General features: G+C 39.3%; 1 protein-coding gene across 1 annotated transcript in view; it reads left to right on the forward strand.

The window, feature by feature from the left end:
- The window catches only part of LOC144605414 (peroxisome proliferator-activated receptor delta-like), a 36,640-nt gene that overhangs the window by 16,946 nt on the left and 6,807 nt on the right, over positions 1 to 12,887 (forward strand). The window contains exons 4-6 of the mRNA XM_078420636.1: positions 769 to 907; positions 4,491 to 4,693; positions 12,107 to 12,554. Coding sequence (XP_078276762.1) covers positions 769 to 907; positions 4,491 to 4,693; positions 12,107 to 12,554 — 790 coding nt within the window. The remainder of the gene's footprint in view (positions 1 to 768; positions 908 to 4,490; positions 4,694 to 12,106; positions 12,555 to 12,887) is intronic.

Here is a 12,887-nt window from a genome sequence, read left to right on the forward strand (position 1 = left end):
TGAGTCCAGAACCAGGTGCCACAGTTTAAGAATAAGGGGTAGGCCATTTAGAACGGAGACGAGGAAAACCTTTTTCAGTCAGAGAGTTGGAAATCTGTGGAATTCTCTGCCTCAGAAGGCAGTGGAGGACAATTCTCTGGATTCTTTCAAGAGAGAGCTAGATAGAGCTCTTAAAGATAGCGGAGTCAGGGGGTATGGGGAGAAGGTAGGAACGGGGTACTGATTGAGAATGATCAGCCATGATCACATTGAATGGTGGTGCTGGCTCGAAGGGCCGAATGACCTACTCCTGCACCTATTGTCTATTGATTAGGAAGGGTATCAAAGGTTACGGGGAGGGCTATGGGGAGATGGCTGGAGATTGGGGTTGAGAGGGAAAAATGGATTAGCTATGATTGAATGGCATAGTAGACTTGATGGGCTGAATGGCCTAATTCTTTTCATATGATTTATGGTCTTAGGGTAGTATAATAATTTTTTATTATTAATTATGTAGAAAACTAATTGTGAAACTGTTCATGTTCAGGGCAGGAAACCGGTTTTTAACCTGGGTATTGGGGTTTGAGTTTGAGACCAATGGGGCTTTGGGTTAAATATGTAACTGTTAACTTAAGAATAAACCAACAACTTGGTTAGACGTATAATAAAATGTTATGTGAAGTATGCATTTTACTTAAATTGAAATTTGGTTGTATTTATAAAAGATCTGTTTGCTGTTTTCAAATCATTTTGCTTCAATTTAAAATTGAACTAAAACTTGGCTTTCAGGGTTTCTTCCGACGAACAATTCGCATGAAACTGGAATATGAGAAATGTGATCGCAACTGTAAAATTCAGAAAAAGAACAGGAATAAATGCCAGTATTGTCGCTTCCAGAAGTGCCTGGCGTTAGGGATGTCACACAATGGTCAGTAGACATTGCCACAAAGAGCAAAGGAAAATATAATTTGTTGTATGTCTTGGTTATTTCAACAACTTTTCAAATTGAAAATTTGAAAGCAAGGAAAACCCCCTGTTTAGAGAACCTCTCTTGCTTTAATTGTTTCTGATTAATGTCCGTTTGCTGCAAGAATTGGCTTCACTGTCTCAGAAGGTTGAAACATGAAGTGCTTTGGCTAACAGAAAAGAAAGGGGAAAAAAAAGCAAAAAAATAAAGCAAACAACTCTGGTTTTAAAGTAAACCCATACATATGAATTAAAGAGGTAAACCTTGCTCATGTTTATGGTGCGGCAGCATGCTTCTCCCTATCACACACAACCTGCTCTGCTAGTGTAAAAACTGCAGTGCCCAGAGTAGTATTATCCAGCTTTGAATCCACAAAACTGGTGGAAGCATCCTTGATCTTGAGGAGCCAGCCCAATAATAAGGTGTTGCTTACTTATTGTTGGAATATAAAATGAAAATTTATGAAGAGCAGAGTTTACTCTTTTGACTTGGCCTTGCAACATTCTGTTTTTAATGAATACCATCACTAAAATATTAACTGTTCATTTATCAATTTGCTTTTAAGAGTTCTTTATACCTGCCTTCTTAAGGGTTGCCCACATTTCTTTCAGATACTTTGTTTTTGTACTTTTAGCAATAATATGGAACTTTTCTGCGAAGGTCATACAAGTTTAGGACATAGGACTGTCAGTTGATCATGTGCCTGCTAATAGGAAACATAGAGTTTTCAGAAAATACGTTTACCATCATTTCCGTGCATCGGTTTCAGCCCTCAGACTGAGGATATCCACCCTCCATCTCCCATACATCCTCCACCCATGATGGGAGCAAAGCCTGTACCTACGACATCTACCCTGCCAAACACCAGGACTGAAATAACCATGTCATCGGAAATCAATCCTTTTGATGAAGAGAAAGAGTACCTGAGAGACACAGTTGGGGGAATAATAAGAACATTGGTAGTAGAAGAGCAAAAGAGCACCGAGACGGATAGTACTCCATCTGGGATCTGCTCTTGATTTTTTCCTTCCTTTCTCCCCTCTTATCTTTCACCACTCCTCTCTTTCTAATGTAGCCTGGATGTGAACATGTCTGATTGGCTCATGGCCCCTTGCTCCTCCATCCTTGTAATATCTCAAAAAAAATTATTACTGGAAAGGTTTAGCAGTGAGTTGAACTGAGCTATTGAATCTTGTGGACCTCCAAGAAGCAAAGGAAATTTTGGGGATGCACAAGTGAATAGGTTTGAAGAAATACAGATATGCAAGGGTAATGGGACTGGCACTAGCAGAACTAAGAGCCAATAGATTTGAATATTTTTAGGTGATTTGAATATTTTGAGAATTTGAACCCATTCTCAAACATTGGTATTCTATTGTTAACAGTGCAATCAAAATAGTAATTAAATAGCAATTGTTAATAGCTTGTTCTAGTGTTTATTTTGTATTGAATACATTAACACAATAAATAATGAAACTTTTTAAGTGTTATTTAAAAATATATATTTTATGCCATGGGTTTTTGAAATATTTTAAAATTTGTTTTGAGTGAGCCAAATTTCTTATGTTTGGGATGAATTCTTAGGGGTTTGAAAATTCTTGTGTGCGATAGAGATAAAAACAGAGTTGACATGTACAGTAATTGGGAAAGATGCTGGGAATATGAAGTGATACTGAAAATGCTGGAAGCACTCATCTGATTGGGTGTAATCAGTGGTGAGAAATAACAAGAATGTTTCACCGGAACTAGAGAAATGGTGAAACATGTTTTAAGTTGCATCAGTGTGTGGAGAGCATGGAATGAATGTGATAGGGTGCAGTTCAAAGTTGTCAAGATAATAATTACTTAAAAACTGGCAGTCTCAACGCCATCTCCTCCCACCCTGCACTCTATAAGACTCCAGTCCTCCAGTTACTCTATTGTAAAAGCTCTGAAGAGACTACCCACATTGGTGCCTTTATAATCTCTTTCTTTGTCCTTGAACGTACCTTTCCCTCCAGCATACTTGACAGGGTTCTCAATTACAATTCTTCCATTTCTACTCTAACCACCCTCCTCTCCAAGTAAGAACAGATAAAGGGTTCCCCTTGACCACGCCTTCCACCTTACCAGCCTCCACATTCAACAGATCATTCTCCAGAATTTCCACTACCTCCAAAAGGATTCTGCCACCAGTCACATCTTTCCCTCTCCTTGCAGTAGACAAAAAGGACTATTACCCCCCCCCCCCCCCCCCATTATTCCACCACCCAACCAGTTGTCTTCTCATAGCACTTCCTCAAGTAAGCACAGAAGGTGCCACACTTAATATTTTACCTCTTCCCTTTCAACCATCCAGGGACCCCAACAGTTCTTTTAGGCGAACCAGCAATTCTCTTGCACTTCTAATGTCCTGCTTTCAGTGCTCATGATGTGGCCTCTTCTACATCGGAGAAATCAAATGCAGATTGGGTGACTGCTTCAAAGAACATCTCCATTCAGTTACTGTCATTTTAATTCTCTGTCCCACTCCCACTCAGACCTGCCTATCCTCAGCCTATATTATTATTCAGTGTAAGCTCGAGGAACAGCACCTTTTCTTTCACCTTGACAGGTTACAGCCATTGGGATTTGAATTTAACACTATCTGTGCTTCATGGATGTGGCTGTTGCTCTGTTTTATTTTTGTTTTATCATATCATATCATATCATATCACAGCCGGAAACAGGCCTTTTCGGCCCTCCAAGTCCGTGCCGCCCAGCGATTCCCGTACATTAACACTATCCTACACCCACTAGGGACAATTTTTACATTTACCCAGCCAATTAACCTACATACCTGTACATACCTTTTCTTTTTCTAATTTCTATCTTTTTTTAAGGAATTGAGAAATAGTTATCTTGACAACTTTGATCTGCTACAGATATTTCCTCTGTTCTCTGAACCCCTCCTGAAACATAAAGTATGCTTGTCTTTTCAATTTTCCATTCCTCAAGTGGGTGGTGGGGGGGCGGGGATTCATTCTTGACCCAAAATGTTAACTCCTTCTCTCTTTACTGGTGCTATCTTGCATGCTGAGTGTTTTGGCTTTTGACAGGTAAGGTTCTTGCTATTAGAAAGTTGGCTGCCAAAAGTCAATGAAAATCAGAACATATAAGGTGTTACATGAATTCTTGTCTGTCTGTCTGTCTGCTGTTGTAAGTTTATATAAAGTCGTCTTAATTTCTAAATTAATGTTCCATCTTTATAACTCTTGCAGGCATTCCTATATCGATAATTTTTGGTGTTATCGCTGACGTTGCCAAGAAATGATTATGACTGGTGCTGGTCCCTGCACAAATGCAAGGGATACTTTGTAACAGATGTTACCAATGTGGAGGACTGCCTGTTTTCATTTTGTGCTAATGACCTTGTGTTGATATAGCAGCAGAGCCCGCTATCACTGGCCCTTGCTGAAAACAGGCTTTCTTTTTCTAGACCATCCAAATAAAGATTTTACTTTTGTATTAATAAAGCAAAGTGAATTCTTTGCCAAATCTAATGTTTGTTTTTTTCTGGTAACAGCCATCCGTTTTGGCCGAATGCCTGAAGCAGAGAAGAGAAAGCTAGTTGCGGGACTTCTAGCTGGTGAAGCAACAGTTCAAAATCCACAGATAGCTGATTTGAAATCACTGGCAAAGCATGTTTACAATGCATATCTAAAGAACTTCAATATGACTAAGAAAAAAGCACGAGATATTCTCAGTGGAAAGGCAACCAAAGACCCCGTAAGTAAATGGAGAGAATCTCATTGGTCCTGACCTAAACCTTTTGATGGGTAGATGTGCACTTCCTGCATGTCTAAAGCTCACTTAACCAAACAGAAATAAATGGAAAGTTGAACTGGAAAAGGGGGATGAAAACATGGCAATGGAACAACTTTTGAATTTCATGAGTTCAAGAGTGTTTTGTCATATTGACCAGATATGAACTGGAACATTAAAAGTCTTTCTTGCTGCAGCTTTACAGGCACATTCAATGCAGAAGCAACAAATAAATATACGTTAAATTGTCAATTATTCCAGGTAAACCAGACAATAATAGTGAAGACTTGGAGATAGAGAAGTGGGGAAATTAGGAAGGAAATTTTAAAGCACCCCACCTGCTGAAAGAACCTGTAATCAGTGATGACAACCCTGAGGCAAGGCTGGAATGGCAAATTCAGGGTTGGGGCAAATGTTTGTGGGGATTACAAAGAAATAGACATATGATGCTACAGAGGAATTAAAACGTGATGAAAATTTTGAGTGGTATAGGGGATTTATGTGGATCAATAAAGGTAAGATTAAATGGGGAAGTGGGTAGTGCATGTTTGGTCGGGAGCAGCAGAGTTTTAGATTAACTTAATTTTATGTAAGACTTGACCAAGTGGACCCGTTGGGCCCAAACCTCTCCTGCATTGGTGCAGCACCCTGTCCTCCCCTCCCCCTCTCTCCTCAACCCCCTCTCCCTTCTCCTCCACCCCCCTCCCTCGCTCCTCCCCTCCCCTCCTTTTAAACTTAAAAATGTGAATAACTTTAAAAATATAACACCGATTTCAATAAAACTACTTGTATCCAAATACTAAAACTCTCGTTTGTTATTTTGTTTGTGACTGAACTTCAGCCAAAACGGTACACGATAGCGCGACAACTTTAGGCCCACCTTACTCACCATTGTCACTTTAGTGATAATGCAAGTAGTTTTATTGAAATTGGTCTTACATTTTTTAAGTTATTCACATTTTAAAGTTTAAGGGGAGGGGAAGGAGGGGGGAAGGGGAGAGTGGGGAAGAGAGAGGGGAGGGGGGGTTGAGAAGGGAGGGGAGGGGGGGAGGAGAGGGTGCTGCACCAATGCAGGAGAGGATTGGGCCCAACGGGTCCACTTGGTCTAGTTATCACTAAAGTGACAATGGTGAGTAAGGTGGGCCTAAAGTTGTTGCGCTATCTTGTACCGTTTGGGCTGAAGTTCAGTCACAAACAAGATAACAAACGAGAGTTTTAGTATATAGATGGCAGGTTAAAATCCGGTCAAGAAATAATTGGAAATAGTTTGGTCTGTAATAGATAAAGGCAGATAAGGGATAGAATGAGGAAGGTTGTCTCCAATGATAGATGGTAAAAGAAGCAGTTGAGCAGATGGCCTTGATTTTCTTGCACATATTTACATTTAATAAGGAAGAGATGTTATGGTATGAGAGAAAGGAAGATAGTACTTGTTATTAGTGAGTAAAAATAAATAAGTAATCTGCTTATTTTAGTGACAACATAGGCATGACAGGTTTCTGGATATTGTTCAGAAAAGTTATTTGTGCTCTCTCGTGGCAGCAACTGTTCTTTAAAAGTCACACGATGATGCATGAGCCTTGAGGCACAGCACCTGCACAGTCATATTTCCTAGTTGAGGAAGATGTCGGAAAAACTAAGACTTCAGAATTAGTGAGAATGGAAGTGGGATGATCATGCAGATTTACGTGTGACTGTAAACAATGCAAGTGGTTTATTTGGAAATCTGGAGCATTGGGGTCTGTATTTGAGTAGGAGGGAGCTGCTTAAAGGCTAGGTTGCATCTTAGCAGACTTGGGATCAAGATCTAAGCAGGATGGTTTACTAATATTGTAGAGGATTTAAAATAGCCGTAAGGTGCAAACGAGCAGATAGTTATAGTAAAGAGGAATAAGGCGTGCAAGAACAGGAATGTTTAATGGAAATAAAGAAGGCACCATTCATAACGAGATAGGAGAGTTAATAGCAGTAGTAGACATAAATGAGTACAGACTGTGTATGTGCAGACTGAGCAAACCAAATGGGCAGCAATAGCATGAACAGTGAAATCGTGGAGTGTCCACGTTGTCTAGATTCGACTGTGGAAGAATGAGCATAGGAACGTTATTTTAGATATTATTAATGAGCAAGGGATAATTCATGATTGACTAATACATAGAAACATAGAAAATAGGTGCAGGAGGAGGCCATTCGGCCCTTTGAGCCAGCACCGCTACATAAAATATCGAAGTGATTTAGTTCAATCTCAAACTGGGATCTTTTTGTTACAAGGGTAAATTGCAAAAACTGGGATTTCATGGGAACAGAGAAGGTTAAAAAGATAATTGATAGAATTGTACAATATTATTGGTTTGGATTTGGTAAATAGGGGGAATCTGTACCCATTATTGAATCATTCAAAGAGCATGGAACACATTAAAACATGGGTGGAAGAAGTTAGGAAAAAGTCAGCCTAGTTAGAAATTTGAATAAAAAGACACAAAGCTTTGGAATAACTGAGAGGATCATTTGGTCCATATCCTTCTAAACCTTTCCTATACAGTTACCTGTCCAAAAGTCTCTTAAATGTGATAGTGCTTGCCTCTGCCAGCTCGTTCCATTTACCCACCACCTTTTGTGTGAAAAAGTTGTCCCTCAGATTGCTATTAAATCTTACCCCTCTCACCCTAAGCCTATGTCCTCTGGTTATTGATTCACCTACTCTTGATAAAATATTCTTGTGGATTTACCTTATCTATTCTACTCATGATCTTGTACACCTCTCTTAAATCATCCCTCATCCTCTTGTTCCCGAAGGAATAAAGTCTAGCCTGCTCAACCTCTCCCTATAGTTCAGGTCCTCAATTACTGGCAACATCCTTGTAACTCTCCTCTGCACCATTTCCAACTTAACATCTTTCCTATAATAGGGTGACCAAAACTGAACACAACATTCCAAATGAGACCGCACCAATGTCTTGTACAGCTGTAACATTAAATCCCAATTTCTATACTCAATGATTGACAAGTACTGTTTGCTGAACTTCCATGAAATGTGTTATTCATAAATTGAAGAAAAAAAAATTCCAGAATTAATCTTTTCCCTAATAGCTGTATTTTATGCAAGTACAATTCTTGATTCCTAAATCATGCTTTGCTCTTGTACAATAAACTGGCTATTGCACATTAATCTGGAGTGAGGAATAAGAGCTTCAGGGAATTTCTGTAACTTGAGAAAATTGCAGAGGCAGTTTGGTTAGTTGGGTAAATCGGTGAGGAATGAAAGGAATGATAATGGACTGGCAAACTGGCAGTAAAGTTTTGGATAGGTTGAAGTAAAAAAATTAAATTATTTGATTATTAATTTAGGGAATTAAAATATACTCGCATTGGCTTCAAGAGCAGAGGAACTCCTTATGAGCAAAGATAGTCACTGTTGCAAAGTTGGAAGACTGTTCCTGTGATGAATCTATATGGAGACTGAAGTTCTGTTTCAGAGTGAACAAGACATTAAAGTTGTAAAGACTCTGAAAGATTTGCATGTTTTGTAGTTGAAGGTTTTAATTTAATGATTCTTTAATGATTCTTAGTTTAATTTAATTGAAGGCACTTGTTTGGCTGTGAGAAACTACAGTGTAAGAAAATGTTTTAGTTATATTGGATACAGCTACCACTGAATTATTAAGCAATCTACATCCACTGCAAAGACGTAATACTTAACAAAAATGATATAACCATATAACCATATAACAACCACAGCACAGAAACAGGCCCGTTCGGCCCTACCAGTCCACGCCGACCACTCTCCCTGACCTAGTCTCATCTACCTGCACTCAGACCATAACCCTCTAATCCCCTCTTATCCATATACCTATCCAATTTACTCTTAAATAATAAAATCGAGCTTGCCTCCACCACTTCCACCGGAAGCCCATTCCATACAGCCACCACCCTCTGAGTAAAGAAGTTACCCCTCATGTTACCCCTAAACTTTTGTCCCTCAATTCTGAAGCTATGTCCCCTTGTTGGAATCTTCCCCACTCTCAAAGGGAAAAGCCTACCCACGTCAACTCTGTCCGTCCCTCTCAAAATTTTAAAAACCTCTATCAAGTCCCCCCTCAACCTTCTACGCTCCAAAGAATAAAGACCCAACCTGCTCAACCTCTCTCTGTAGCTTAAGTGCTGAAACCCAGGCAACATTCTAGTAAATCTCCTCTGTACCCTCTCCATTTTGTCGACATCCTTCCTATAATTTGGCGACCAGAACTGCACACCATACTCCAGATTCGGCCTCACCAATGCCCTGTACAATTTTAACATTACATCCCAACTTCTATACTCGATGCTCTGATTTATAAAAGCAAGCATACCAAACGCCTTCTTCACCACCCTATCCACATGAGATTCCACCTTCAGGGAACAATGCACAGTTATTCCCAGATCCCTCTGTTCCACTGCATTCCTCAATTCCCTACCATTTACCCTGTACGTCCTATTTTGATTTGTCCTACCAAAATGCAGCACCTCACACTTATCAGCATTAAACTCCATCTGCCATCTTTCAGCCCACCCTTCCAAAAGGCCCAAGTTTCTCTGTAGACTTTGAAACTCTACTTCATTATTAACTACACCACCTATCTTAGTATCATCTGCATATTTACTAATCCAATTTGCCACACCATCATCCAGATCATTAATGTAAATGACAAACAACAGTGGACCCAACACAGATCCTTGGGGTACTCCACTAGACACTGGCCTCCAACCTGACATACAATTGTCAACCATTACCCTCTGGTATCTCCCATTCAGCCATTGTTGAATCCATCTTGCAACCTCACTATTAATACCCAACGATTTAACCTTCTTAATCAACCTTCCATGTGGAACCTTGTCAAATGCCTTACTGAAGTCCATATAGACAACATCCACAGCCTTGCCCTTATCAATTTCCCTGGTAACCTCTTCAAAAAATTCAAGAAGATTAGTCAAACATGACCTTCCAGGCACAAATCCATGTTGACTGTTTCTAATATGTCACAGTCTGCTCCTTGGAGGCTTGCTCTTTGATTGCGACATGGTTTATTTTACCCATTCTAACATGTTGGCTGCAGGTTCTCATGTTGCTCATTGCATTTGCTCTCTATATCTTTGACCCCATATTTATTTATTTATTTATTTTCTGTGACCTTGCATGGTAACTAATGGTCTCCCAGACTACCTTCCTGCTTATCGTTTCAATTATGCTGTTCCTTATCCTCGTTTGTTCTTACACAGATTGAGTTCCTCCTTGAATGGGGCCTTTGCAATAATCATCTCACATTCTTATACAGGTGTCTTTTGCTTCAGCCACATGGTCTTTGGGGTGCTTGTGTTTTCCATCTCTTAAGCAGTGTTCTATTCCTAATTTTCTTGTTTCATACCATGCTTTGTGAGCATTTTGGTACATTTAACATACTGTTAAATTTCTGATTTGTCTTTCTGCTTTCAACATAACACCATCATCTAAGTTCCTCCAATTGTGCACATTTTTTTAATCCACAATCTAATTAATGCATTGAACTTCGCACTTGGTAAGATTTGAATATAATTATTTTTCAGCACATTCTTTGCAGTTTGTATTGTTTTTTCACGCAACTGACCATTATGTTTTACTTCTAAAGCTGATGTCATAATTTGTTTTTATATTATTTACAATAATGTCGCATTATAGCAACAATATTCAAACACCGTCACTCATCAGGGATATATATTTATACATCTTCAATTATTTGAGTTACAGTACAGTTTAGTACAGTTTTTTCAGTTTTGTTTATTCCACAGTGAAAAGCTTTTGTGCATGCTATCCAGTCAGCAGAAAGACAATACATAATTACAATCGAGCCATTTACAGGGTATAGATACATGATAAAGGAATAATGTTTAGTGCAACGTAAAGCCAGCAAAGTCCGATCTAGGGTAGACCGACGGTCTACCGACCGTAGAGGTAGATAGTAGTTCAGCACTGTTCTCTGGTAGGATGATTCAGTTGCCTGATAACAGCTGGGAACAAACTGCTCCAGAAATTGGAGGTGTGCGTTTTTGCACTTCTATACCTTTTGCCTGATGGGAGAGGGGAGAAGGAGTGGCCAGGGTGCAACTTGTCCTATATTATGCTGCTGGCCTTGCCAAGGAAGGGTGAGATATAGATGGAGTCAACAGAAGGGAGGTTGTTTTGTGTGATGGTTTGGGCTGGTTCCACAATTCGTTGCAAATTCTTGCAGTCTTGGATGGAGCTGATCGCAAACCAAGCTGATAAAATGCTTTCTATGGTGCATCTGTAGAAGTTGGTGACAGTTGTAGGGAACACGCCAAACTTCCTAAGCCTTCTCAGGAAGTAGTTACCTCAGATTGCAGTTGCCTGTGAGGACTTGATCAAAGGAAGAAGGAAATGGATCAGGTTACATTGTACACTTGGAAGCTACTCTGGTGCTTTCATATTGTCAGGGGGTTGCATGTAAACAAGATGAAGGAAAATGGCCAGTAGATTGGTAGAGAATTGTGGAGCGTGGAGTAGTGGTTTTGAAAAGTAGGAATTAAACCATAAGTGACATGGTTAACCATGCAACGCTGAAATCAAGGCAGCATTAAAAAAAAGCAGGAGTGCAATAGGCCATTCAGCTCTCTGAGTATTTCCCACTGATTAATTTACCTCACTCGGGTTGCACTCGCACTGCTTTGATTTCTTTCTTGTTAAACTTTAGATGAATATTAGTGATGTACCCCTTTTGACTGATTTTTTGGGAAATTTTAAGAATTGTTCCCTTCTTCTTTATTATTAGCCTCTTTTTTCAACATTTGAATAAATTGACTCAATTGATTCATTCTGATTTCCTCAATATGAATATTGATTATATTCACTTTATTTTTAAATAAGCTGAGATTAATGCTACAGAAAACCCCTGATACTTAAGTTTTATTATTTTTCATTTGCACTTATTTTAGCTTTATAAAACCCTTGGGTATTTCTTTGTATTGGTAATGTTTCTATTGCCCAGCAGATATTTCTTCTGCTGCACATGCCAACGTGAGTAGAATGTGACATTATTAATATTGCTGCACTCCTGAACAAAAAGCAGTGCTGCAGGAACTCAGTAGGTCAGGCAGCATCTAGGGAGGGAATGGATAAGCGACATTTTGGGTCAGGACCCTTCTTCAATCCCATTGAGTTCCTCCAGCACTGTTATGCTCGAGATTCAGGCATCTGCAGTTTGTGTCTCCATTTTGTTGCACTCCTGGACTGTTTAGAAATATAAAACTAGATCTGTAGTAAATCGTCACTTTTGTGTCTAATTGTATCCTATTTCCTTTAAAAAAATAGATTTATTCTAATCCTCATTATTTCTGTTCTGTGTGCAGCCTTTTGTTATTCATGACATGGAAACACTTTGGCAGGCTGAAAAAAACTTAGTTTGGAAGCAATCAGTAAATGGAATTCCAAACAAAGAAATTGCAGTTCACGTCTTCCACCGTTGCCAGTGTACAACTGTTGAAACAGTAAGGGAATTGACTGAATTTGCCAAGTGCATCCCTGAATTTTTAAACCTTTACCTGAATGATCAGGTGACATTACTAAAATATGGTGTTCATGAAGCCATTTTTGCCATGTTGGCATCGATTATGAATAAGGATGGTCTTCTCGTGGCTAATGGAAATGGATTTGTTACTCGGGAATTCCTGAGGAGCCTGCGCAAACCATTCAGTGAAATCATGGAACCCAAATTTGAGTTTGCAGTGAAGTTCAATGCCTTGGAACTGGATGATAGTGACTTGGCTCTTTTTGTGGCCACCATTATTTTATGTGGAGGTAAGGAAATAAATTCTGGACACATTAGCACTGTCTCCTTTCACGTCATGAAATTATTGAATAGTGCAGCTGAGTAGGAAGCCTTTCAGGGCATTGAATTAGTGCCAATTCTCTTGAAAAAACAGTTAGGCATATTCAACATTCTTGCCCTATATCCCTACAATTCTTTTGTCCAAGTATTTAATTCATGTTGATGGCTACAACTGGATCCCGTATGCACTACAGAATTAGATAATGTAAACCAAATGTTAACTAATCATTGCTTAAATAGGTTTTTACTCAGCCTGCCTTGGTTTCTTTTGCTAATGTCCTTGACAGTGCCCCCTGTTTAAT

The sequence above is a fragment of the Rhinoraja longicauda genome, chromosome 24 (genome assembly GCF_053455715.1).
Source record: "Rhinoraja longicauda isolate Sanriku21f chromosome 24, sRhiLon1.1, whole genome shotgun sequence".
NCBI classification, from domain to species: domain Eukaryota; kingdom Metazoa; phylum Chordata; class Chondrichthyes; order Rajiformes; family Arhynchobatidae; genus Rhinoraja; species Rhinoraja longicauda.